At 40.8% G+C, this 27,983-nt stretch overlaps 2 protein-coding genes across 4 annotated transcripts; both read left to right on the top strand.

Moving 5' to 3' along the window:
* The first annotated feature begins 114 nt into the window (after window positions 1–114).
* LOC133410415 (gap junction gamma-1 protein-like) lies at window positions 115–14,692 on the top strand. Of its 2 annotated transcripts, none has more exons than XM_061691575.1 (3): window positions 115–362; window positions 12,316–13,492; window positions 14,168–14,692. In XM_061691575.1, exons 2-3 carry the CDS (start codon window positions 12,346–12,348, stop codon window positions 14,179–14,181), a joined length of 1,161 nt encoding a protein of 386 aa, XP_061547559.1. In that variant the 5' UTR covers window positions 115–362; window positions 12,316–12,345; the 3' UTR covers window positions 14,182–14,692. The 2 variants fall into 2 exon arrangements, with proteins under 2 accessions (XP_061547559.1, XP_061547560.1); XM_061691576.1 differs by lacking the exon at window positions 115–362 and adding an exon at window positions 7,981–8,148.
* Window positions 14,693–19,830: 5,138 nt separating this feature from the next.
* LOC133410998 (mitochondrial chaperone BCS1) lies at window positions 19,831–27,736 on the top strand. Of its 2 annotated transcripts, none has more exons than XM_061692771.1 (7): window positions 19,831–20,421; window positions 21,476–21,615; window positions 21,687–21,881; window positions 23,083–23,146; window positions 23,217–23,389; window positions 23,953–24,070; window positions 24,146–27,736. In XM_061692771.1, the coding sequence occupies exons 1-7, from the start codon at window positions 20,102–20,104 to the stop codon at window positions 24,396–24,398; spliced, it is 1,263 nt and encodes a 420-aa protein (XP_061548755.1). In that variant the 5' UTR covers window positions 19,831–20,101; the 3' UTR covers window positions 24,399–27,736. The 2 variants fall into 2 exon arrangements, with proteins under 2 accessions (XP_061548755.1, XP_061548756.1); XM_061692772.1 differs by having other exon boundaries at window positions 24,151–24,317.
* The last annotated feature ends 247 nt before the right edge of the window (window positions 27,737–27,983 follow it).

Below are 27,983 nucleotides of genomic sequence, written 5' to 3'. Positions count from 1 at the left end.
ACGGAAAGAGGAGGTTAGCGTTGCGTTGTATCGGGAGAAAGTGAGGCAGCAGACGAGGGGTGGGGTACGGGAGGAGGAGCAGAAAAGGAGGGGGGACACCCACACCCACACTGGCTCCACTCTTTGTCTGAAGCCCGCCGGGTACAACGCACACAAAACCACACGACGCCGGAGAAGGATACCAGCTCCTCCACACCGAGCAGAGAAGACAACGAATGGCTTGAGCGTGGACTCCTGTGTGTCTGGGCGGCTTTTTTTTTTTTGGAGTGGGTGACAATTTTTCTCTCTTTTTTTTTTTAAAAAAAAAAAGAAAAGATAAAAGGAAGAAAGTCGGACCAGCGAAGCAGCATTGGAATCACAAGGTAATTGTTTTACTACTTGGCGAACAAAAAAGCAGCATCTCCGCGTTGGTAGCAGCAGTTAACGCGAACCTTTCAGCCGGGTATGAAATCATGTTTAAAAAGCGACTTTTAATGTCCGTACGAGAACTCTTTTATTCCACCCCCCTTTCATCTCGCTAACATGTAATTAGCGTGCTCGAGGCTACGCGTGGCATCTGGCAGTCTACCTACACTGAAGCTTGAACCGCAATTTCGTGCGTTCTTTTAAAAACTCGTATGAACCGAGGCTTGTTTTAATATTAAACATATTTGCACGTTAAGTCGATGGAAACTAAGTGGCCGTTCCGAGTTTGTGGCGTAAAACGTGATTGAAAAGGTGCAACCTTTTTTTTCCTCCCCCACCCATCCATCCATCCATCCTCTGAACGTCAAATTCTATATTCTCTTGGTTTATTTTACGAAATTTTCGTCTATAAATTGATTTTGTGGAATTCTCGAGTGGGGGAAAGCGCGTGGAGCATCCAGCTGGACCACGAGGACTATTCTGGACTTCTCACGGAGAGGGAAAATCGCGTGTTCCCCCCGCATTCCATTTTGTTAATGCGCGCAGGCTACATGATTCTTATTGTGTTTAAACCTACAGTAAAGAACATCGAGTGGCGTATTTTGGACCGTTTGTTTGGCTTGCAGGCCCCCACTGAGCCTCTCAGCCAGTGGAGGAATTTTTAACCGACATCCCAGATGTGGAAACCACATCAGCCCCCCCCCCCTTTTCCTGTTTGGTTCTAGGTGGCTTAGTCAAGGCTGTGAAACATACTGGGTCGTCATCTTCAAGTCATCATGAAATCTTTAGTCATCCACACATGGAAGTCTTTTTTTTTTTTTTTTTTTTTTTTTTTTCTCCCCTCTCCCGTCTTTCTTCTACTTGGACTCTGAGTCTCGGAGGTACTTTTGTAGGTTGGGAGTGCCAGAACATTGAAAGTTTTACGAAGTAGAGGGTCGCCGGTCCTAGAAATGATGCCGACTCAGCTATAACATGCATCTTATGCTGACCGTGGCAATAAAAAGATTCAGATTCTAGAAGAAAAAAAACAGTACTGCTCAGACCATACGGCGATACCTTGACATAAGAGTTTAATCTGATCAGTGACAAGCTTGTAACTCAAAACACTGATCTCAAATCCTCTTTCCCCATTCAAATGAATGGAAGTGCCACATTACTCTGTTCCAACTCCCCAAAAAGCACTCCCACAAATTGTTCAAACAAGTTTTTTAAGAAACATTGATTTCGATTGTATTATACTTGATAAAAACATGCACTTGTAGCATAAGTGAAACGCAAAGAATTGCAACAACAATCATTATTGCATCATTGTTTCATGCTTCAATTCAATGGACACATAGTGCTGCTCGTTCTGGTGTATGCACCTTGGCCACTAGGAGGCAGTATCATCCATAATACATACACAAAGAAGACTGTCATGCCTATGCTCGGCAGGCTGTAATATTAGTCTTTTTTTCCCGCAGAGCATAAAGAATATATTGCTGGCGTCGGGCCAAAACCTATGTCCATATTTAGTCCCTTTTAATATTTCCTTCACCAATCTATACTACTGGAATTGAAAATGGCTTGCTCTCTGTGATGATGCAATGTTAATATTCTTGCTTTCCTGAAAAGTGGTCATTTTGGAGATATGCCTGCCGATTGTTGCTGCACCAATTGTATTCAAATATCAGTTTCTAAAAAAAGCTACAGCAAAATCGATGCTAGTTTTGTTGTCTGGCATTTCCACTTTTTTTCTTAGCATTAGGCTAGCTGGCTTTCGCTAGTCGTGGTTCAGTTAAATACATCACTAAACACACGTTACCTGTACTTTCACACTTTGTTGTAAAGTTCACCGTCGCCTGTATATCACGCGTTTGCTTGCAAGAAAAAGCAAAAAAAAAACTGCCAGATGACGGCTCTTGCTCAAACTTGTAAGTTGGGTAAGAGTACCGCTAGCGGTACGCGGTGTTCCCCAGATGGTACTTGAAAGAACCAGAACCTTGAAAGAACCAGAACATTAAATGTTCAAACTGCATAGTATAATCCAGTCTCTTACACTTTCCAGTACAGTTCTGTTGTATTTAACTTTTCAGTACAATAGATGTGCATTCAAACTTTTGGTACATTGTTTTGATGCATTTATTTAGGTACACTTTTTACTTAACTTTTGTGCAATACATTTTCATCGAATCATTTAAGTTCAGTTTTATTTTTCAATATTCAAACACTGTGTTAATGTTCAAACTGTGTACAATGTTAGAGTACTTTTAGGAACTTTGCCTTGGTTTGGAGGAACACGGGTGTGCTACGTAAATTTTTTTTATATTAATGGTGGTCATTATAGTCGTACTTTGCTTGCCAAATATTTTTTTGAGGTGGCACTAAGGTTTGACATACACTTAAATACATTATCTAATGTGGTTGGAATGCAGCGTCAAAGTGACATTTTTCTTTTTATCCAAAACACAAAGAAAACACTTTTTTCCATTAAAAGCAACTAAAAACATAACATTTATTGGAAAGCAATAGACCACAGCAAGTCACACTACTCTATTGAAAGAAACCATCGCGCTGTCCTGATATCTCAGCTTGGATCTTTGCCCCGTGTTAACAATAAAGAACCACATCTGTGTCACGGGGTTGTTTTGAAACCGATATTGAAGACCTCGACTTTGGCTTCCTCACCATTTTTGCTTGTAGGGCGCTATCTTTCCTGAGGAAAGATTTGGTCTCTTCTCAAACCAGTTGTTGACCAGTAAAAAATGTTAAGTCAGAACCTGATTGAACAAGGTTTGAAAACCTGTTGTCCAAATCAAAATGCTGTCTGCTGGTTCATGTACAGTAGTGTGAAAAAGTGTTTGCCCCCTTCCTGATTTCGTACTTTTTTCACGTTTGTCACACCTAAATGTTTCCCATCGTCAAACAAATATAAATATTAGTCAGACGCAAACACAATGTCGCTTTTAAACTGCTTTTATTATGAAGGGAGAAATAAAATCCAAGCCTACATGGCCCTGTGTGGAAAAAGTTATTGTCCTCTAAATAACTGGTTGGGCCACCCTTAGGAGCAACCACTGCAATCAAGCGTTTGAGATAAATTACAATGAGTCTCTTACAGCGCTGTGGAGGAATTTTGGCCCACTCATCTTTGCAGAATTGTTGTAATTCAGCCACGGTGGAGGGTTTTTAAGGAAGAATCGCCGTTTTAACTCATTCAGTGCCAGCTCTACCAGTTAACATGGATATTTGACTTCTAAAGCAGTCAGTGGCACTGAATGTGTTAATGCCACATCATCTCAATAGGATTCAGGTCAGAACTTTGACAAGGCCACTCCAAATTATTTTTGTTTTTCATCAGCCATTCAGAGGTGGGCTTGCTAGTGTGTTTCGGATAATTGTCCTGCCGCAGAACCAAAGTTCATTTCAGCTTGAGGTCATTGAACAGGTGGCCGGAGATTCTCCTTCAGGATTTTTTGATAGACAGCAGAATTCATGGTTCCATTTTTATCACAGCAAGTCTTCCAGGTCCTGAAGCAGCAAAAAAGTTACTGTTGGTATGTTGTTCTTTTTCTGAAATACGGTGTTACTTTTACGCCACATGTAATGGGACATACACCTTCCAAAAAGTAAAATTTTTGTCTCGTCAGATCAGAGTATTTTCCCAAAAGTCTTGGGCATCTTTTAAGATGTCTTCTGGCAAAATTGAGATGAACCTTAATGTTCTTTTTTGCTCAGCAGTGGTTTTTGTCTTTGAATAAATAAATCTATAGCAGATATACAGCAGTTAAATCGATATGGTTCGTTCGACCTTCTGCTTTTTGCATTCAGCGCCTTCTGGTCTTCGTATCTTTCCAGCGCTGTGACGTAAGGCTAGCCAAACATCCTGTTCATGCGGCGTTGTGCTATTGTTCCATGCTGTTGTTCTCGTCCTTCTATATTTGTTGTCGTATGATTTAACGATGTCACAATGGTTTATTGTGTGGCATTTGGTTGTACAAATGGTTCAGGCAGTGGCAAGAGGTTTTTTTTTTTTTTTTTTTTGGCTTTCCAAGTGAAAAAGGAATACGTGACCAGTGGACAGGGAAAGTCAATCGACAGGGGACGAAATGTGGTCAGCTATGGGTGCATTGCAAGCATTCCAAACTCTGTGCTGATCACTTTGAACCAGCGTGTTTTGAGAAAGACTTAGCAGAAAGCATTGGATACAGAAGTCGAGGCTGAAACTATTTTTCCTACGGCCCCCGAGACCTCAACCGCCAGCAAAAGAACAAAATCTCGCAGGTGCCACGGCGCAGACGGGGTGAAGATTTCCTTGTATATACCTACGACTCGATTATGGTTACTATGCACTGGGCAGTAGGGAAAAAAAAGATGCACGCAGTACTTTTTAGTACGGTCTGTACTTTTTGCCTATATGACAAGCCAACAGACACATGAAAGACTTTCTGTGCGGCATGTTATAAAGCTACTCGAGTGAGGGGCGCACAATATATAGGAATACTGCATGCTATGTAAAAGCTTGTGCCGTGTCACTGAAACATGGTAATATATAATACATATAGTCGTGCTCAAAAATATTGGCACCACTGGGGTGCTATTATTTCAAGCCATGACTATAAAAAGACATGCTTTTGACATACCATCACATCAAGCCAGTGGCCACTGTCTTTTTCTGTTGTCCACCTACTACTTGGCTGGTCGTCGTTGTCACTGTTCCGACCTCCTGATCGGCTCAAACGGGTACGGTTTGACGATGCATAGTTCAGTTGGGTGCTCCTGTACATTGAAGTCCTCCTCATATTCCAACATGTTGCTCGCCATTGCGTGTCTTGTGTAGCGCGGTGTTTGTCAATTGCATCGTCACTTCTGGTAGCGTGGATAGAGTAACCACATCCTGGTGTCTTGAGCTTCGGGTATGTTTGGGGAGGGCTCAATATGCATCATCAAAAACCCAATTTTTTTAAGCTAAATTATGGTTAAAACTTGCTGGAAGTAACGTGCATGTATTACGCAACATAAACAATGCAAATATGAATTTTAGCTGACCCCATAACATGTTTGTCATCTGTCATTTAACTGGGGCAAGTGAGACCTGCATTTTGCATTTTTTTTTTGGATGTTGTTGCTGTGACCTCTTGGATGAGTTGTCGCTGCTCTCTTGGGGTAATTTTGATTGCCGGGCACTCCTGGGAAGGTTTACCACTGTTCTATGTTTTTGCCATTTGTGGATAATGGCTCTCCCTGTGGTTCATTGGAGTCCCAAAGCTTTAGAAATGGCTTTCTAACCTCTTCCACACTGATAGAGCTCACTTACCTTCTCATTTGTTCCTGAATTTATTTAGTTCTCTGCATGATGTCTAGCTTTTGAAGATCTTTTGGTGTACTTTGTCAGGCAGGATCTATTTAAGTGATTTCTTGATTGAGAACAGGTGTGGCAGTATCAGGGGGGTTGAGCATCGTTTGAATTTGAGCGATTCCGGTTCCAAATGATTCTCTATTGCGATTCTTTTAGGGGACTGGGTAAAAAAAAGTTTGCATGGTTAAAATAAAGGATTTCCAAATTATTAACATTAATTTTCTTAGCAGCCCACAGCATAGACTAAAATTAATATTTGACTCGGGGTTCTTTATAACCAGTCTCACAATCAAACCTTCATTGTGATGTAAAGTTGGTAAGGTTTTAGCTCAATGTTAAGCTTTTTTGGTCATCGGGCTCTTACGATGGTTTGAAGACTAAAATAAACGCCAAAAGCCATTGCAAAAGTGCAACTAACAGTTTACCTTGTTAGGTGTCTCATTGTTTTCATAGACGTATGTTATTGTTTCACTCACCCAATTGACTAACAGTTGACTTCCCTGAAGCTCCGCGCGGCGTACACTGAGGCTTTGAGCGCGTCAGACGCTACACACCGTGAAAGCCTCATTTGCGCATCCATCCGTCTTCTGAGCCGCTTCTCCTCACTAGGGTCGTGGGCGTGCTGGAGCCTATCCCAGCTGTCATCGGGCAGGAGGCGGGGTACACCCTGAACTGGTTGCCAGCCTATCGCAGGGCACATACAAACAACCATTCGCACGCACAGTCACACCTACGGGCAATTTTAGAGTCTCCAATTAATGCATGTTTTTGGGATGTGGGAGGAAACCGGAGTGCCCGGAGAAAACCCACGCAGGCACGGGGAGAACATGCAAACTCCACACAGGCTCGGCCAGGGATTGAACCCAGTTCCTCAGAACTGTGAGGCTGACGCTCTAACCAGTCGGCCACCGTGCCGCCCCTCATTTGCACAATATAATCCTATTCCAAGTGTTGCGGTGAGACGACTGGTCATTCATTTTAACAAAGTTAAGACATACTTTTGTTCGCCACCGTTGGGCACAAGCACGTCTTCGTGCACATTCTTCATTGGTTTTCGCCACTTTTTATTCGGGGCCGGAGGACAAGGCATCGAAACTGAAATTTTTTTAATTTGAACGATTCCGGGAGAACAGGAACGTGAGTCCCGGTTCCTCTCAATGCCCAACCCACTTGTGGCTAGAGAAATTTAACTCTGGTATGATAAACCATTGTGAGTCACGTTTTAATGGGGCGGGTCAGTTTTTCACATCGGGCCATGTAGGTTTGGATTTCTTCCTGAATAATAAAACCTTCATTTAAAAACTGCATTTTGTGTTTACTGTGGGGGAAAACACTTTCACACCATTGTGAATTTGTCCTCGTGTTACACTCTTTTTACAAGTTTACATTTTGGGAAAAGCTTCTAAAAGTGACCAAGCTTTAGGGTCCCCTCTGAAACCGCAAATGCTTGTTTGGCAATTGTCCGTGGCTCTGCGACTGTGCGTGTGCTCGTCTAGCAAAATGGAAACTTATGCAGTTCCTTCCAAGCCTTTATTTATCGAGGAATGCTTTCTCAAATGACTTGCGTAAAGTGTCTCAGTCATACCTGGGGAGCGGTCCAATACAAACAGTTGAGACAGAAGATGATCTATTGGTGCTGAAGTCGTTTTGTCGCTTTCTCCTCTCAAGTTTGTTAATCAATCATGCTTTGATCAGTTCAGCAATCTGTGTCAGCACTAAAGAAGCCATCAATGTTGTTATTGTGGAAATTGTAACTGTTTTCCCATGGCCATGTAGGAGAACCAAGGTACTCTGTAAAACCGGTTCACTTGACTTACAGTAACGTTGACACTGGCATTTTTATTATTGCATCAAAAGTTGGCCAGTAAAAGATGTGCATGAAGTCACAACCTGTTTTTTGACTACACAAGAAATACTTCCTGATGGGTTATCTCATTTGTCATTTTATGTGCCATTCTTTTGCCAACCTAAAATGTCAGGAAAAGTTTATAAAAAATTCTGTCTGCTTGTTTGATGCACAGGACAATGGTGTTCATACATGACTAAATGTACCATACTATAGTAATGCCTCGTATTTCACTAAAATTACCCTCCACACTATTTCAATATTCTATACATGAATGCATATTTAAATATGCACTGTAATTCTGTCTGAATACTTAATGGTAAAGATGTGAGATGTGATGAAGACAACAATAATGAATGTGCTATGCAACACAACAAAGTAATTTGTTGTGTAGTGGAACTCAACTTGAGCCAATAGGAGCTAGAAGCCAAGTGCTGGTTTTAGCGTTCTTTGAAGCATGCAGAAGGATTCACAGACCTAATTGAACTCAAGTCCATGTTCAATAAGACCATTGCAGATTTCAAAGTGGAGCTATTTACTCTCAGAGACACTAAACATGGTAGGAATAATTGACATTTTAAAATTATTTGAATGATTTTATATTAACCTAAGTATACTGTAATTTCTTGTGTATAATATGCACCCCCAAATTGCCCTTCCTTGTATCCGCCTTCCTTCCATGTTAAAAAGAAGTGATTATCTGTATGTAATTAGGGTTTTCAAATACATATTCAAATCTCATAGCTACATTTTTCTTTTCCTTCATGATCTTCAAGGCTTTGAGGCGAAGTTCTACAGTGCTCATTGCGCAGCCGCTTGCCCTCCATTCTGCTATTATGTCCAGCCGCTTCTTCTCCCATCTGTAGAAACTGGGCCACTTCCCCACATTTCTGAAGCTCTTGTATGTGGATTTTCTTGTAGGAGCATCCCCTTGGCTTTCTTCGATAATGTCACATCAGCTAAATGCCAAGGTGGCTTCACTGTTCCCCACTGATTTGGCAACAGTGATCACTTTCTTCTTAAAAGCAGCAGAGTAAATTGATTTTTAAAAAAATTTTTTTTTTACCATGGGCATGAGGAATATTACATTCAGGGGTGAGGGTTTCTGCCGTCTAGTAAACTAAGATCTAAATCTGATGCTGTCAAACTGGTGCGGTACCAACAAATAGATAACATTTTAACTCAAGTCTGTCCCTGAATTGTTTGTTGAAGACGATTGTGACGTATGACCATCACGAGCAAATCTATGAAAAACAGGAGTGATTATGATACATTTGAAGGCATTCTGAACGAGCTATAGACATCCCCATGCAGTTAGACACTGCTGTGACATAAGGCCTCGTTCCCACTGGTCACATAAATTTCAGCATGTCTGCTTCATTTAGTCGAATTGGATTCGAGGAGACGGGCCAAAACCTTTTAGCAATGTCCTCACCGGTTGGGTGGTTGAATTTATTTCCTTTTATGCCTGTTTAGTACAAAGTCTCTTGCTGGTTGATTTACGATTTGTTCCGTATTTCACCCACAAAGAAAATACAAACATTTTCCACCAAAAACTGTATCACGATAAACTATCTGTATTTTTACACCTCCTGAAATCATGAAAAATAAGGCCCATCCTCTGGCTGCAAGACTGTGGTTGGTCCACTGGAGACGAGGCCTTCACCTGTCAATCAAATATAGGTTGACGTTCACTGTAGTCAATGGGGGTTATGCCATGCACTTCCGGTTTTAAGGACTGATTCCACCCCGTCTCTTACAGTCTGTTGATCTCTACGCCAAATGACTGTATTATTTACAATTCACTCAAAGCACGGAAAATTCGCCGCACGAGTTGAGTCGTATCATTAAAGCATATTTATCCACGTTACTACCTGAGTTCAATATCGACCGATGGTCTAATACATAGCTGGCATAGCTATTAATGTTACCTCACTAGACATTCTGAACTCGTATATCCCATATTTAAGAGAGGGTTTTGCGCTTTGTGGAAGGTTTACAAATATAATACAGAGGAACGTAAAATAAAATGAAAACTGATCATTTGGGGGAAGCCAGCAACCGCACGAGAGTCACAGTTTTATTTAACTCTCCCTAAGAGCGTAGCAATCATATCTGTCCTCCTGTGTAACACTGTGTTAACAACTGGGACAGTGCGTACCAGAGGTGGGACCAAGTCATTGCTTTGCAAGTCTCAAGTCTTTACCCTCAAGTCACAAGACAGCCAAGTCATGAGTCAAGTCGCAAGTCCTACACTTTGAGTTTTTAGTCCTTTCGAGTCATTTTACCAACAAAAAAAAAACATTTTAATATAAACCATTTATATTTGTTTACATTGTATACTGCATTTATAGATTTTAAAATCCATATTTATTTAAAACAAAACTCACTAAAGTGCTTTGAACCCTTAAGGAAACTAAGTGTGGCTGATCAAAGTTTTTGCACCTTCAAAGCCAATCGTGTGGGGGTGGGGGCTTGGATTATTGCCCCTTCAAAACCGATCATTGCATTTTCAGTTATTCTATGAAAATGGTATGCTATTACCTACTTGTTCATACTGTATTTCTGAAGTGACATGAAACAGACCTGTCACAAATAAGAATTTGCAGCCAGTAGTCCTGCAATTAGTAATCGAATATTCTACTGACAATTCTATTATTCAATTCTACTGACAATTCTATTATCAAGTATAAGGATAGAATTTATTTATTCTTGGTTAAAACAGACAAAATGAGACATAAAATAGACAAAATGAGACATTTCACTTAATAAACAATCAATTGGTTTCCTCTATTAGTCAACAGTATTTTTCTTAAATTCACATTATGCATATAGCAGGAAACTGCATTTTCTTGTCAACAAACAATTTCAGTGAGGCATTTTCAAACAAATATAAGTAGATTGCAGTTAAGTTGCCATTTCTTGTATCAAAAACATAAGCCATTCATTAAAAAAAGAAAAGAGGAACACAAGTTTGTCATCTTTTTACAAAGGTACCCTTTTATCCAACTGTGGTATCTCAGGTGGAACACTTGGGGGGGGGGGGCAGCATGTAAAAATATTACATAAAAAAGAATGTAGTTTCATGTCAAATAGATGTTAGCTGCGTGCTGATCGATTGGTAAATAACGGTGAACAAAAACAAGAAATGCACGACAAGACTGATTCTTTAACAGTATACTGACTAAACCAGACTGTAATGTACAGGAAGGGTCTTGGTCAATTCCTCTACCAGTGTGCCTAACAGGGCGTAACTACACATTAGCAATCACTGCATGGGACACTTAAGACCTAATAATTAATCATTAAGACCTTCAGCATTATGTTGTCCCTTATCATATTTTCTTGTAGTAAAACAGTAAGTTGCACACACAGCTATAGAGAGGGCAACAAAGTGTTGGGTTCTCAGTGCTTTGCCAAAATAGTCTGTTCAAGTCAATAAGTTCAAGTCCAAGTGAAGTCATGAGTCATTGATGTTCAAGTCCAAATCGAGTAGCAAGTATTTTAACATATTGTCAAGTTGAGTCTAAAGTTATCAAATTCATGACTTCAGTCTGACTTGAGTCCACACCTCTGGTACGTACACCCGGAAAAGCACGGAGATGCAGAGTTGGAAGGATTTATGTCATACATGACCTCATAGCGTGGCTTGACTCTTTGACTAACTGGCTCGAAGTCAGCATTGGATCATCCACTAGCTCCAAAATAGTATAGGCAATGTTTCACAATAGTTTTCGTTGGCATAATGTTGGGAGAGATTCAAAAGCAACTCTGTACCCAGAGTTCCTCCCAAGGCTATACAGGGTAGCCGCTATGTCGGTCTGAGCGTCATAGGAGAGCAGCTTCTTTGGGTCCAGAATAAACAATTCATCTGCACCAAAAGCCACCTTAACAAACGAGCTAAATGGAGGATTTTATTTATTTATTTTTTAAATTCTATCATGCTTGTATAATTCCTGTATCAAAACAGTATGACTAAGCATAATAGCATAATATCTCTTAACTAGTCTTCAGTGTGGGCTGTTAAGGTTGGGCCTGTTGTACTGTAACACAAGAATAATACCCCAGTGATGCGTCTTATCTGCTTGTCACTAGTGTAACATGCTTTACAGTAGAGGCAAATTACTAAGGGGATGAAGTTATGAGGTTGGTCGCAGATGGTGTGTAAACCCACAGGCCTCAGACAAATGTCATATTCCAAGTGTTGGGTAAGGCGTAATTAAAACGATGACGTGTGTAAGGTTAGAAACAATGCAGGTGCGAAAAATGTTGTAATCAAAACACATACTGTGTGTGTGAATATTACGTACAAACATAAATGCTCTTAAAGCTGTAGACTTGCGTGAATATATTGAAGCATCTTTAAAAATACCTTAAAGCTGCTATTTGGGGCTCTACAACTTGTTTTGTAATACAATAGCTCCCCCTTGTGGCTATGACTTAACACTGGAGATGCGATGAATTAGCTGGTTTGCTCTCATAGTACTTTTAATCGAGAGAAGACTTTTTTTTTTTTTTTTTTTTTTATCACGATACTGCATTGTTTATTGTAAAATATTTTGGAGAGGCCCAAGCTACCCCCAGCGGTTTGTGAAGTACAGTTTGCAAAATGTCTCCTGTTGTAATCAGTTTGGTAATTGGTCCTGCCATTAAATACCTCCCCCATTCATTCATTGTTCATTTTTTGGGCAAAAAGGAAAAACTAAACCATACTTCTTCTTTTCAGATCTGAACTCACCACTGCTTGACAGGCAAGATGAGCTGGAGTTTCCTCACGCGTCTCTTGGATGAGATCTCCAATCACTCCACATTCGTGGGCAAGATCTGGCTGACGCTACTGATTGTGTTCCGCATTGTGCTGACAGCGGTTGGCGGCGAGTCAATCTACTACGACGAGCAGAGCAAATTTGTCTGCAACACGCAGCAGCCTGGGTGCGAGAATGTGTGCTACGACGCCTTTGCGCCGCTCTCGCACATCCGCTTCTGGGTCTTCCAGGTGATTATGATCACCACACCCACCGTCATGTACCTGGGCTTCGCCATGCACAAGATCGCCCGCATGGAGGACGTGGATTACAGGCCACGGGCCCGCAAGCGCATGCCCATCGTGAGCCGCGGTGCCAACCGCGACTACGAGGAGGCCGAGGACAACGGCGAGGAGGACCCTATGATTCTGGAGGAGATAGAGCCGGAGAAGGACAAAGAAGTAGAGGAGAAGCCGAGTAAAAAACACGACGGGCGGCGCCGTATCAAGAGGGACGGCCTCATGAAGGTGTATGTCTTCCAGCTAATGTCGCGAGCCATCTTCGAGGTGTCGTTCCTGTTTGGGCAGTACGTGCTGTACGGCCTGGAGGTGTTGCCATCCTACGTTTGCACCCGGTCCCCTTGTCCACACACGGTGGACTGTTATGTCTCACGTCCCACCGAGAAAACCATCTTCCTCCTAATAATGTATGCAGTCAGTGCTTTGTGCCTGCTATTCACTCTCCTGGAAATCCTTCATCTTGGCATCAGCGGCATCCGCGATTGCTTCTGCGGACCCCGGACGCGCCCCCCAACTCCCCGACCCTCGGCGCTGGCTAGCCAGAGATCCTCCATCTCCCGACAGCCTTCGGCGCCTCCGGGCTACCACACGGCCCTCAAGAAGGACCCCTCGGGGAAACTGGCCTTCCGGGATAACCTGGCTGACTCGGGCCGCGAGTCATTTGGTGACGAGGCTTCCTCGCGGGAGCTGGAGAGGCTGCGAAGGCACCTGAAGCTGGCCCAGCAGCATCTGGACATGGCCTACCACAACGAGGAGCTCAGCCCGTCTCGCAGCAGCAGCCCCGAGTCCAACGGAACTGCGGCCGAGCAGAACAGACTCAACTTTGCCCAGGAGAAGCAGACCAGCACGTCTGACAAAGGTACATTTCCCTGACTCAAAGCCCCCACAAAATCCAATTTTATACTGAAAGGTCTGCCCTAAGTACTGATGAAACGCTCTGAGCATTTTACGTGACGATTACAGGGCCCTTAATAATTTGAGTATGGTATTAACGATAATCACAACCCCCTGTGTTGTGACGAAAGTGATCATGTTTTCTATTACTAAATTGTTAGAACTAATTGAATTTAAAAAAGGATCAATTTTCTCTGCAATGCTGAGTACAGTTGTAATTATAATTACAACCACCTGTTGTTGTGAAAAGTATGATCACAGTATTGCTAACGGAAAATTACATTTTAAAGGAGGTTTTTACTTTCCAAGACAAATACAGTATTAAGTTATTATAAATGCCTGTATCATGAACAAAATGATCATGGTTGTCAGTGCTATCACAATATTGGTACAGGATATTACATTTTAAAAGGAGGTATTAACCTCTTGTAAGAAGATTAGTCTTAATGCTAAATTACAAGCTCCTGTATCATGACCAAAAAAAAACACAGATCATGTCTGTATTATCACATTGCACAAAGAATTTATTTTTTATATATTTTTTGTTTTTGTAAAGGAGCCAGTTAGTCCTTGAAGATGCTAAATACAGTATTAACAATAATTACCATAGCCCTAAACACACTGTGCTCTCCCCTCACAGGTATGCGTGCATAGGCTCAGCTGACACTGTAAACTGGAGCTGCGGATGTCAGATGTCTCCAGATCGGTGATTGGACACAAGGGAAACCAACCTGAATTAGAATGTGTATGTTTATCTGTCTGTATGAATGAAACGTGGTAACTTTCTCCGGCTTGAGGTGTATGAAGATAGCCCGGGCCTGTCAGTGTTACGACCGGTCCAAGGTCCAAAAAGGAGAACAGTGGTCTCAACCTGACGTTACTTGAGACAAAAAAAGATCCAAAGTGCTTGTTTTTGATAAACGGTTACCATGTACGTCTCCCTCAGGGCAGCTACTTTATTTTCTATTTTATTTTTTACATTTTCTATATATATATATGTATCTATATATATATATATATATATATATATATATATATATCTATATATATATATATCTATATATATATATCTTTGTTATGAGACTTGGAGCTAGTCACAATTTAAGAGTTGGGGCTAAGGGAAGTTCAGTCAAATGCATCTCAGCCTTAGAACTGGAATTCCACTTTTGGGGTGGGTGGGTGGGTGGGTGGTGGGGACATGGGGGGGCAAAACAGGAATAGTGTGAAGTTGTGAACGGTAACAAAAGCTTCATGGGCGAGGCACCTCGTTTAAAAGGAAAGGTACTGGACAAATGGTTGCATCATACAAAGGCTCTCAAGTGTGATTTTATACTTTTATTTTTTTTCTCTTGGCAATGTTGCACCAGCTATGCTAACACTCTGGAGGTGCCTCTGTCCAAAGACGAACAAAACCTGGGTAATGCTTGAAAAACTCGGAACTCTTAATGTTGTCCTTTATTTTAATCTATAGTCTTGTCACAAAAAAAAAAAAAACACCTCGCATTTATCACTGCTGTCCTAGCCCCCCTAATGCCTGATTGAATCTCTGGGTTGGGGCACATTTTTACAATGTTTTTGGTACAATTTCCTCTTTTCTTTTTTCTTCTTGTTTTGCTCCTTAAAAAAAAATCGGTACACAGCACACTTCATTGGTTTAAAAAAAGGGATAATTGTCGATGTTGCTAAATGACTGGTTGTAAACCTCGCAATCATATCAATGTGAATCAATGCCTTATTCTTTTTTTGTATGTGAAGTACACCCATTCAGTGCCATTTTGTGCTAACTCAAATACAGTTGTCTCAATGTTGTTGTTTTTTAAACAATGCCTTTTTGTACATTTTTATACCTTTTTTGTAATGATAGTTTTTGTGGTTGGTTTTTAAAATAAAATATTTACCAAAAAACATCTGTTTCTGAATCGCCTTTTTGGAAGAGAACATGTCTGAAGACACACTTTTTGCAAGTGTCTTCATCCTTCATTGCTCTCTCTCTCTCTCTCTAGAGAGAGAGAGAATAAATTTGAATATCATGGAAAAGTATATTTCCCCAATTCCATTCAAAAAGTTACATTTTCATAGATTCAGGGCCCACAATTTCAAGTATTTGTTTATTTTTACATTGGTTTTCCAGCTCATAAAACCCACAAAGTCAGGACTGTGAAGAAATCACCATTTACTTCAGTTTTTAAGAGTAAAAAAAGAAATTAGGGTCACATTAAATCAATCAAAATGCGGTACTTTCAAAACGATATGTTAATCTTCAATACTTGGTTGTGAATCACTGCCTCGATGCGTCGTGGCATTGAGGCAATCAGCCTGTGGCATTGCCTGGGAGTTATGGAAGCCCAGATTTGCTTTATGCCAGTTCTTCTTTCTTTTTGGGTCTGTTGCCCCTCATTTTCCTCTTGATAGTACCCCATGGATTCTCCGTGGGGTTTAGATCCGGCGAGTTGGCTGGCTAGTCAAGCACTGTGATTGCATGGGCCTCAAACCAGGTTTTGGTGCTTCCGGCGTTATGGGCAGGGGCCAGGTCCTGCTGCAAGATGAAATCTGCATCTCCATATACATCCTCAGGAGAGGGAATCATGAAGTCCTCTAAAACATTCTGGTAGACTGTTGCGGTGACCTTGGATTTAAGAAAGCAGAGTTTACCAACACCTGCACTGGACATTGCACCCCAAATCATGACTGACTGTGGATATTTCACACTTGACCTCAAGCAGCTTTGGTTCTATTCTTCACCCATCTTCCTCCAAACACTTGGACCTTGATTCCTGAATGAAGGGCACACTTTACTTTCATGGGAAAAGAGGACCATGGACCACTGGCCAACAGTCCAGTCCTTCTTCTCCTTGGCCCAGTTGAGACGCTTCCTATGTTGGCTCAGAAGTGGCTTAACCTGAGAGACCCGACAGTTGAAGCCCATCTCCCGGATTCAATTGAATGTGGTGGTTTTTGAAGCGGTGACTCCCGCCTCTTTCCACTCTTTCTGGATCTCTGCTAAATTCTTGAATCTTCTCTGTTTGATAATCCGCTGAAGCCCACAGTCATCTCTTCTGCTGGTGCATCTTCTCCTGCCACATTCTGTCCTTCCACTAGACTTTCCATTGATATGCTTGGACACAGCACTCTGTGAACAGCCAGCCTCCTTAGCTATGAACGTTTGTGGCTTACCCAGCCTATGTCAAGTCTGCAGTCTTCCCCATAATGAACCCAACAGACAATTGAACCAAACTGAAGCAATTTAATGACACCTGGGGAAACCTGTGCAGGTGCTTTGAGTTTAGTAGATGATTAGTGTGTGACACTCAGTGTAAAACATGTATGGCCTGCAAAATTTGGGTTGATTTCTTCACAGTATTCAAAATTTTTTGAATTCCTGATTTCATGGGTTTTATGAGCTGGAAGCCCAAATTATGTAAAAATAAACAAAAACTTGAAATTGTTTACATTGTGGGCCCTGAATCTATCCATCCATCCATTTTCTGAGCCGCTTTTCCTCACTAGGGTCGCGGGCGTGCTGGAGCCTATCCCAGCTGTCATCGGGCAGGAGGCGGGGTACACCCTGAACTGGTTGCCAGCCAATCGCAGGGCACATAGAAACAAACAACCATTCGCACTCACAGTCATGCCTACGGGCAATTTAGAGTCTCCAATTAATGCATGTTTTTGGGATGTGGGAGGAAACCGGAGTGCCCGGAGAAAACCCATGCAGGCACGGGAATCTATAATCTATGAAAGTTTAATTTATTGAATGGAATTATGGAAATAAACTTTTCCATGATATTCAAATTTTTTTAAAGGGTCTGTATATATACATATATATATACATACTTATATATTTGCACTTTTATATCAAAGTCAAGTTCTCTATAGAAACATGTTAAAATGTTTCTTCACTTCACTTGGATCATTTACGTCAGGAGATATTCAACATTTAGACTTGATTAGCTCAGTTTACAGATCAATGGTACAAATTTTATGACATGAATTATTTGGTTTTTACCAATACTTGGTGCAGCCCTGTTACCAACACTGAGTAACCTGAAAAAGTACATTATTGATTTCTGAAATATAATTCCTTTTCCATTAAGTAAATAAAGTAACATTCTCTCTGAATAGCCATTTGATTTGACATATGACTTTGATTTAAATTAATTTTAACAACTTTCAAAATCTGTCTTACCCAACTTTCCAATAATGGCATGTTTCACTTTACCAATTTCAGTATTTATTGTACAATATTTACTCTTAACACATTTTGCATATGATTGCATAAACTATTTAAAGGCAAATGGGTCACACCCTTTTGAGCTGCGAAAGTAATTTAGGATTATTTTCATTAAAATGATATGGTAACAGGGTCGCATAAAGTAAGATGGATGACTAGCTACATTGTTTTTGATTATAGATCATCATATAAAAAGTGACAAATAAATGCCCAAGACAACAAAGTTTTCTTTAAATAACTTTTAATACCTTCTGTTGTACCTTTCCTCAAATAACACCCAAGAAGAGAAGAAATAATAATAATAAAATAAACTTTGATGAAACTTGCCCATTGCTTCAGAACATTGCTTTCAAACGTTTGATGACTGGCTTCCCTAGCCTATCAACATATTCACTCTAACGCTGAGCTAAAAACATTTCACTCTAACACTTAGCTGAAAACATCTGCTTCAGGACGTCGGTCTTCTAATATTCCACTTTACTCTTCATGGCTGACCAGAGTGTTCCATCGGTCTTCTGCGATGGCCAGGTGGCGTGAGGTAACATTTTGTGGCGGTGGAATGATGGTCAGCATATCCTCAAAGGAATACCAATGGACATCCTCCCTCAACGGCCAGAAAAAGCGGTTTTCCCACACTCTGTGCATACATTTCAGCTGGCAGTGGGTCTCATTCACCTCTTGGACGATCCCTGGGTAGATGTGGCCCTCATACAGCAGGGCACACCATATACCCACAACCTCTGGTGTATGCCACTGCTCTTCTTCTGCTGTGCTGTGTATTAGGTCTTCTGTGTGGTCATCTGTGGAATGAAAGCTGAAACCAAAAGGTTTTCTAGCAATTACATTCCAGATTCCCATTTGCAGAACACTTGCAGCTGATGTCGCGGTAGAGCATTTTTCCAGGTGAAAGAGTAATCACCTGGCAAGGCAAGATCAGTCATACACAAGTTAGTTCAAAGTGCTTTAACTGAATAAGAATCATGGTGAAGTGAATACCTGGTAAAGCCTCATTTTGGATGGTAGCGCTGGAAGGTATTTCCTTCAATGCATCATCTACATCTTGCTCCTAGATGTAAAACAATTTCACCTTTGAATGACCGTCATTCAGAGCTTGATAACGGGACATTGCCGTGGGAATATCAAATCCTTGGCTGACAAGACTGTCAGCCCTCCTCTTCAGTGTGCCACCTATGCCATCTGGGGCTCCTTTACCATGACTGGCTTCAAAGTAATTCATGTTCCCCTTGTAAACCCCTTTTTAAAATTTTCAGTGCAAAAAAGGTAAAGGTTTCTTCGCTGTTTGTATTGTGTGCAGGGCCCATCGCAAAAAAAGGTCGGTAGGAGGTGCAGTCCTGTTACTCTAATCACAGCAACAGGGTTGCAAATGTATTTGGTATTTTTTTTTGTATAAACTATTTTCAAGCATTCTTTTCCCTTATGTTTTTTAAAATTTCTGAAATTATTTATTTTATTTATTATTATTATTATTTTTTTTATAGATTTGGTCTCAAAACAAGTACATTTACTCAGAAACTGCACGTTTTAGTATTTTGTATGGGGATTATTTACAATTTGATGGGTGGGATTTCAAATGTTTTCCAATTCTGCAATGACCAATTTATCTTTATATCACTGTATGAAAACCCACACAGGAACTATCTGCTGACCAGCAGAGAATATGCTGATTCGTTGATACGCAAACATCAATTACATATATTTTGCTTCAACAGGTTCATGCATTAATAACAACAGAACTCGCACATTTGTCTTACTTGAAATTAAATTTGTGAATTAAATACAGCAACACACGATTTTAAGCGAAACAATGTTTTAGAGAGCATTCGGAACGTTGTATAAAACACACAGGGGGGAAATATCTCATTATACTCAGTAATCATTATACTAGAAGCAAATATTCGTCCCACTTCATTTGAAATGAAATTTCCAAATTAATTACTACAACATTATTTTGTATTAACTTTAAGGAGAACATTTGCAAAGGAATGCAGAACTTTAATTTGCGGGAGCCGATGCCCACTCGGAAGGTTGGATAAGAAACACAGGAAATACAGCAGAGGTCGCTTACTACCGGTCTCCTGTGCTTTCAACTCATGCTTTATTTGTGTGTCATGGTTTATTTTCCGAGAGCGCATCGTTTCGGTAGGGGACCACAGTGAAATGGATTTTGAACGACGACAGTAAGGATTTTGTTATCATGTTATTGAATATTCAATTGAAAACTTCATCACCTGTCCTCATTGCCGGACAAGAAAGCGTCGAAGTCACTCTATGCTATCCTAAAACAATGGTGGGATGTTGATTGTATACATACATTAATACATCATGCCACTGTCAGACATTCTGGAAAGTCTGAAAGACAACCCCTACTTCGGGGCTGGTTTCGGACTGGTCGGGGTCGGAACCGCCTTGGCGTTGGCCAGGAAAGGAGCCCAGGTCGGGATGGTGTTTTTCCGCAGGCACTACATGATCACGCTGGAGGTGCCCAGCAAGGATAAGAGCTACCACTGGCTCCTGAGTTGGCTCACCAAGCACGCCACTCGAACTCAGCACCTGAGCGTGGAGACGTCTTACATGGCGCACGAAAGCGGACGCGTTCAAACCCAGTTCGACTTCCATCCCAGCCCGGGAAACCACATCATCTGGTCAGCACCAAATACTCACTCTTGGGCTCCAAAGTGTTGTCCATCCTGTCACATGTTGCTGAGCTCCCTGCACTTTTGGTTGGAATTTTAAAATGTCCATTGTCAAATATTAAGAAAACAAATACATGTTTTTAACATGTTGCAAGAAAATCTGAAAACCTGTTTAAATAAACATGCTTAAAGGCATTGAAACAAAGTGTTGGCATTTGTATTATTAAAAATTTTGATGCCAATATTTTCCCTTTTACTGCATATTAATATTTCCTCCAAATATCGGTTATCGGTCTGCTTGAGTACTATTAAGCGGTATTAGCTCTGAAAAAAACATAGGTCTATCACTGCAAGCCATCCACTTGAACTTGTAAATGTAATGGAAAAATTCTTAAAAAAGGACAATGATGTGTTGCGTTTGCAACTAGACAATCATCCATCCATTTTCTGAGCCGCTTCTCCTCACTAGGGTCACGGGCGTGCTGGAGCCTATCCCAGCTGTCATCGGGCAGGAGGCAGGGTACACCCTGTACTGGTTGCCAGCCAAACACACACACTGACTCACAGTCATGCCTATGGGCAATTTAGAGTCTCCAATTAATGCATGTTTTTGGGATGTGGGAGGAAACCAGAGTGCCTGGAGAAAACCCCCGCAGGCACAGGGAGAACATGCAAACTCCACACAGACGGGGCCGGGGGTTGAACCCGGGTCCTCAGAACTGTGAGGCTGACGCTCTAACCAGTCGGGCCACCGTGCCGCCTAGACAATCATGTAATGCAAAATTTATAATACTTCTCGAACATGATAATTGCAGTCTTGTTGACTCTGAAGGGAGTAAAAAACTTTCTTCCCGCAATAATCCTTTGACTTTTATAAGATTATGACTTTTGATTTTTACTTGTAAAGATTACAATTTCGCTTCTTGAAAAAAAATATATTCTCCTAACATTTCAACTTTTTTACCTCTAAAAACACCCATTAATTTGTTATCGTAACATTATGTGGAAACATTTCTCCCCGGTCCAGACAGTAAAACTTAGTCCTTTCTGTTGTGTTGTGCAGGTATGGCCGGAAGTGGATCAGGGTGGAGAGGACCAGAGAGAAACAGATGATTGACATGCACACGGGTACCCCGTGGGAGTCCGTCACGTTTACCGCGTTGGGCCGAGACCGAAAAGTCTTCTTCAATATCTTACAAGAAGGTACACACCCGAATCCGACCCTCTCATCTCATCGAGCTCAATGTTGAGCAATGATCCCATCACGTTCTCAGCCAGGGAGTTGGCGCTGAAACAGGAGGAAGGACGGACGGTGATGTACACAGCCATGGGAGCCGAGTGGCGACCCTTTGGGTTTCCGCGGCGACGCAGACCCCTTAGCTCCGTGGTGCTGGAGACGGGTGTGGCCGAAAGGATCGTGGATGATGTGAAGGAGTTTATTGGAAACCCGAAGTGGTACACGGATCGAGGCAAGTGACCAATAGTTTGGCGTACAATTGGAAAAAACATGTGCCCCCCAACACTGTTTTCACTGATCAATATGAAATTGGATGGACATGTCAGTCATAAAAGAACACACAAAAAAGTCTCCTTGAAACTGAAAAGGAAGGCAGCCACTTTGGGGAAATTCCAAGTCTTGTGTTGTCAGAATGTTGGAAAACAAACCCAAAAAAAATCTGCCCCAAACACCAGTTTCACCTCTCGACACACAACTTAATGGACAAGTCTATCGTAACACGACATACGAAAAAGTCTCTTGCACCCATGCTTGAATAGTCAGCCATTGGAAGCACCCATTTCTGGCTAATTCCATGCTTTGTGCATTGTTAGAAAGAAAAAAACCCGCCCCCAACACCAATTTCACGAATTGACACGAAATTGGGTGGACACGTCTACCATAACAAGACACATGAAAACGTCTCAAGGATCCATGCCAAAAAGTGAACAGGAATTCGGCCATTTTTGTTAGAAACAGCCATTTTGGGGTTAATTCAAGGGAATTGAAAATTGAAAATTTAGAAAAAAATCAGCCCCGGACACCATTTTCACCAATCAACACAAAAGCGAGTGGATGTGTATCGTAACAGGACGCACAAATAAGTCTCAAGGACCCTTGCTCAAAATTGAACAGGGAGTCGGCCATTTTTATTTGAAACAGGCTTTCTAGATAAATTGTGTGCTTGTAGTTAGAACATCTACAAGCGAATTTGCCCTGGGTCCATTTGACCATGTTTAATTATCCAAAAGTATCAGAAATGTTTGTTTGTATATCGTTATGCCACTACTAACCATTTCATTGCAAATATGTGAAAGAAACGGTTTTCTTTGTTTATTTACTGCATGCGTGTATTCATTATTTCTCAAACTTTTACATTTTGAAAACATAAAAGGAGCATTAAAATGTGGATATTTGTACATTGAGGATGAAAGGGACAAAGCTCAGTGTGTAATGAGTAGTGAAATTTATTTTTCTTTTTTTTGTATAATATACATTTATGATTGCTTAGTTTCACTTTTCTAAAAGTCGGTCACAACTGAATGACAATGTAGGTGCCAGGGGCCGTCCAGTTGAGAACCCCTATATCAAAACTGAAGGTAACACACTAAGATTTTGTAAGTATTCCCATTTATTCAATTTGTATTCCCCCCTAAACCCCCACCCACCCACAGGCATCCCCTACAGGAGAGGATATCTGCTGTATGGACCCCCAGGATGTGGAAAAAGCAGCTTTATGTTAGTTTTCCTATACATTTTATTAGTAGCTCACATCCTCTTTTTTTGTAACACACTCTTTGTATTCCAGCACGGCTCTGGCCGGCGAGCTGGGCTACAGCATTTGTTTGATGAGTCTGAGCGACCGCTCGCTTTCGGATGACCGTCTCAACCACCTGTTGAGCGTGGCACCGCAGCAAAGTATCATTCTGCTGGAGGACGTGGACGCCGCCTTCGTTAGCCGAGAGCTGCTTCCAACAGAGAGTAAGTCCCCCAGACCCAAAACTCAAGTCAGTAGCTCTCCCTGCTCTCTGGTTTTCATATTGGTTACACCAAGGCCAAAAACACAAAATTTTTTGCAAGCATATGTATCCTGGTGAAAATGTATATATTTTAGGGTGTCCTGAACATGACACCTCAAAACGTTAAACGGCTCCTGGAACGTTAGAAAAAAATGAGCCCTGACACCAGTTTGACCCGTCGACACGAAATTTGGTGGACTTGTCTATCTTAACAGGACACATACAAAAGTCTCAACGCTCTATAACAGAAATCAAATTAAACAAAGTCGTCCATTTTGATATGAAGTAGCCATTTTGGGCAGATTCCAGCCCTCGTACTTTGTTCGGGGGGGGAAAAAAAAGTCAACCCCACACATCAGTTTCACCGATCGAGAGAAAATTGGGTGTGCGTGTCCATCATAACACCACATACAGTGGGCCATCTTGGTTTGAATCATCCCTTTTGGACAAACTGCTTCAGTAGTATGGGTCAGATTAATGCACCTGATTTTACTTTTAAACTTCCATCCCCCCCACCCCAAACAGATCCTTTAGCCTACCAGGGAATGGGAAGGCTGACTTTCAGTGGCTTGCTGAACTCTCTGGATGGAGTGGCTTCATCCGAGGCCAGAATTGTATTCATGACCACCAACTATATCGACAGGTACTCTTGGATAACGATTTAATCTACAATTGTGAATATACTTCTATACTGCATAATTTTTTTGTGTGAACACAGGTTAGATTCTGCACTAATCCGGCCTGGCCGTGTGGATCTCAAGCAGTACATCGGCCACTGTACCCACTGGCAGCTCAGCCAGATGTTTAGACGCTTCTATCCGGACCAGGCCGTCTCACAGGGTGAACGTTTTGCGACATGTGCACTGGCGACCCGCACGGAAATCAGCGCCGCTCAGGTTCAAGGACACTTTCTGCTGCACAAAATGGACCCTGTGGGATCGATAGAAAACATCGCCCAAATGAAAGAATGACAGAAGGATTTTTTTTAAATGACTGTAACTTGAGGGGGAAAACAATGAGTAACAGACTCTACATTGGCTATTGGCGAACAAACAATGCTTGATCGTGAAAAAAAGTGAGATTGGTCCTGTAATAACATTTTGTGCAGAACTTTTTATGCACTATTCATTCTGTTTTCAAGTGTTTTTTAAAATGACAATCATGATTCAAACTGTTGAAACTCAACATTTCACAAATATTTTCAATCATGGTTTTCCAGTTGTCTACCGTAAACAAAAAAACAAAAGGACTTTTCAATTCGAGCCGATGACACATGGATAATCAGGCCTTATTTGAGCACCTCCCTTTTAAACAAAGACAGAAAAGACCAGATCTCTGTTGTCTCTGACCAATTATCCCAAGGGATTATCCTTTGTTGTGGGCTGTGCTGAGAGATTTTTTTCCCCTCTCAGATGGAGGCCAACAATAGTAAATGTTAAACCTGTTTAATATTCACAATTGCTAATCCTCACCTTTGTTTCCTTCGTTATGCGTACGGGTCTCACGTAAGAAAAAAAAAATCTGTGATAAATCTCTGTACCCATTTTACAGTGTTATAGTTATGAAGAAATGAGACAAATATCATGCACTATAATGAAATGTCTTGTAGTTCCCAAACATTTCTGCTCAACTGTATTCATTCTCTTCAGTTTATTTCACATATATAATGGGAAGCAGCTGCAACATCTCATTTATATGTGAATCTACTGTATCTAATTTGATATTATATAATGAAAATATGTATAGGGTAAGCCCCCACCTATTCGCAGTTCCCTCTTCACAAATTCACCTATTCATTTTTTTGTTTTTTTTCTGTGGAATCTATTCCCCACTATCATCTGGAAAAACTCACTTTTGGAAGTTTGGTTTGCCTAAGCCCTGTCTAAATAGGAATTGGTGTCAAGGAAATATGGTCAAGTGATACATCTCAACAGATACAGTGCCATGAAAAAGTACTGGCCCCCTTCTCAAATTGTTTTGCATAGTTTCCCCATTTTAATGTTTAAGATCAAACTAATGTAAATGTCAGACAAATATAACCCAAGTGAACTTAAAATGCAGTTTTTAAATGGTGATTGCATTTATTAAGGGGGGAAAAACTATTCAAAGTTACCTGGCCCTGTGTGAAAAAGTAATGACCCCCTACACCTAATAACTGATTGGCCCATCCTCAGCATCAACAACTGAAATCAAGCGTTTTCTATAATTGGCAATGAGTCTTTCATATCTCTGTGGCGATGTTTCAGCCCACTCTTCCTTGCAGAATTGTTTGAATTCAGCAAAACTGGAGGGTTTTCGAGCACGAACGGCCTTTTTAAACCCATGCCACTGCATTTGAATCGGACTTTGACTTTGCCACTCCAAAGCCTTCTTTTTTTTTTCTTTTTTTTTTAAAGCCATTCAGAAGTTGACTTGCTGGTATCTTTTGGATTGTTATAAAGCTGCAGAACCCAAGTGCGCTTCAGCTTGAGGTCACGAACTGTTGGCTTAACATTCATTCATTCTTCAGAATTTCTGCAAGAGCAGAATTCATGGTTTCATTAATCATAGCAAGTTGTCCAGGTCCTGAAGGAGAAAAGCAGGCCAAGACTATCACACTACCCCCCACCATGTTTGACTGTTGGTATGACGTTCTTTTTCTGAAATGTTGTGCTACATTTACGCCAGATGTAAAAAGACAGACCTTCCAAAAAGCTCAACTTTCATCTCATCAGTCCGTATAATACTCTCCCCAAATCTCTTCGGTATCATTCAGATGTTTTTTTAACAAAAGTAACACGAGCCTTTATGTTCTTTTTGGTTAGCAGTGGTTTTCGCCTTGGAGCTCTGCCGTGGATGCCATTTTTGCCCAGTCTCTTCCTTATTGTTGTGTCATGTAAGACCTGCAGTTCTTTAAAAGTTGTCCTCAGTTCCTTTATGGCTTCCTGGATGAGTCATTGCTTTTCTCTTGGAGTAATCTTTGTAGGTCGGCCACTCCTGGGAAGGTTCACCACTGTTCCATGTTTTCTCCACGTAAGGATAATGGTGCTCACTATTGTAATCCTAAAGCTTTAGAAATGGCTTTTGTAACCCTTTGCAGACTTATAGATGTCAATTACTGTAGTTTCTCGTGTCTAATGCTCACTCATGTATAATACGCACCCCCAAAGTTGACCTCAAAATTCTGGAAACCCCTTCTTTCTATATATAATGCATTTTTACAATGCATGTTTTTTTCTTCTACATGTGATCAAAACATTATCTGTATTTTTTTTTCTCCAAAGAATTATTCTGAAGTGAAGCACTTTATTTGAACACATAATACTTTCTTTTTATTTACTTGCTCTTATTTTGAAAGTTCACAGCCTTACTTTTATTTAGTAAATGAGAAAACACACAGTTGTTCCCATATGTTTGATTACCCAGGGAGAATGTGTACGATAGGTACAATTCTTTAAAGAAAACATGCGAAACACATTTCATTTTATTTTAATGGGATTCAAATTAAACGGTCAAGCATTTCAGAAAAGCATTATCATTAAACAAAACATAACCATAAATAAATTAATGATAGTTGTTCAGTCATCAGTCATGTTTTTAAAAAACAACAACTATATTTCACAGATTCTGCCAGCGTATGTAAACTTATGAGCACAACTGTACATGTATGCAGTCATACGTGTACCCCTGTCATATTGGAATAAAAGTGTAGGGGACACCTTTTTCATAACCACTAGGTGGCGGTGGCATATTAGAACGAAACCTTTGGAATGGAAGTGGACAGCTTTTTCATAACCTCTAGATGGCGGCATACATTTATAAAATGGGATATTTTTTTCCATTTTACCCTCTACCTATTTATAATGCGCACTATTGACTTTTGCCAATTTTGGGGGGGAAACGCGCATTATACACAAGAAATTACGGTACTTTATTTCTCAACTGTTCTGGAAGTTCTTTGAATTGTGTCACTTTGTTGCAGCTTTTTTAGATCTTTTGTACGACTTGATTCTGTCGGGACAGATTCCGTTTGTGATTTCTTGATTGAACAGGTCTGGAGGTAATCAGGGTTGGGTGTGATCAGTGAAAATTATCCAAAAATTGTGATTAGCCACAATGAATTCATTATTTAAAAAGAGGTGCAATTACTTTTTCACACAGGGCCAGGTAACTTTGAATGGTTTATTTTCCTGAATAAATGAAATCACCATTTAAAAACAGCATTTTAAGTGACATTTGTCTGATATTTACATTTGTTTGATGATCTTAAGTGGGGATAACTAGGCAAAAAAGTTTGAGAAGGGGGTCAATACCTTTTTACGGCACTGTACAAGCGTTCCATGTCACTGAGGAGCAAAGTTTAGCCTGAGTTGATAAAATCATCTTTAAACCATTTATTTTTAACTGTAATGTTTTAAGATGAGTTTGAAATGATATTAAACTCTTCTGGGATGATAGTGAGTCAATACTTAGTGTTGTAAGCAGTACAGAAAAATTGATGGATGGTTTTGAAACCTTGAGTTATACTAGGTAGACCAGGTAGATCAATTACGTCTGGGCTACAAGGGTTAAAGTTT

Source organism: Phycodurus eques, chromosome 12, assembly GCF_024500275.1.
Source record: "Phycodurus eques isolate BA_2022a chromosome 12, UOR_Pequ_1.1, whole genome shotgun sequence".
NCBI classification, from domain to species: Eukaryota; Metazoa; Chordata; class Actinopteri; order Syngnathiformes; family Syngnathidae; genus Phycodurus; species Phycodurus eques.
This window is presented reverse-complemented; position numbering and strand designations above follow the sequence as displayed.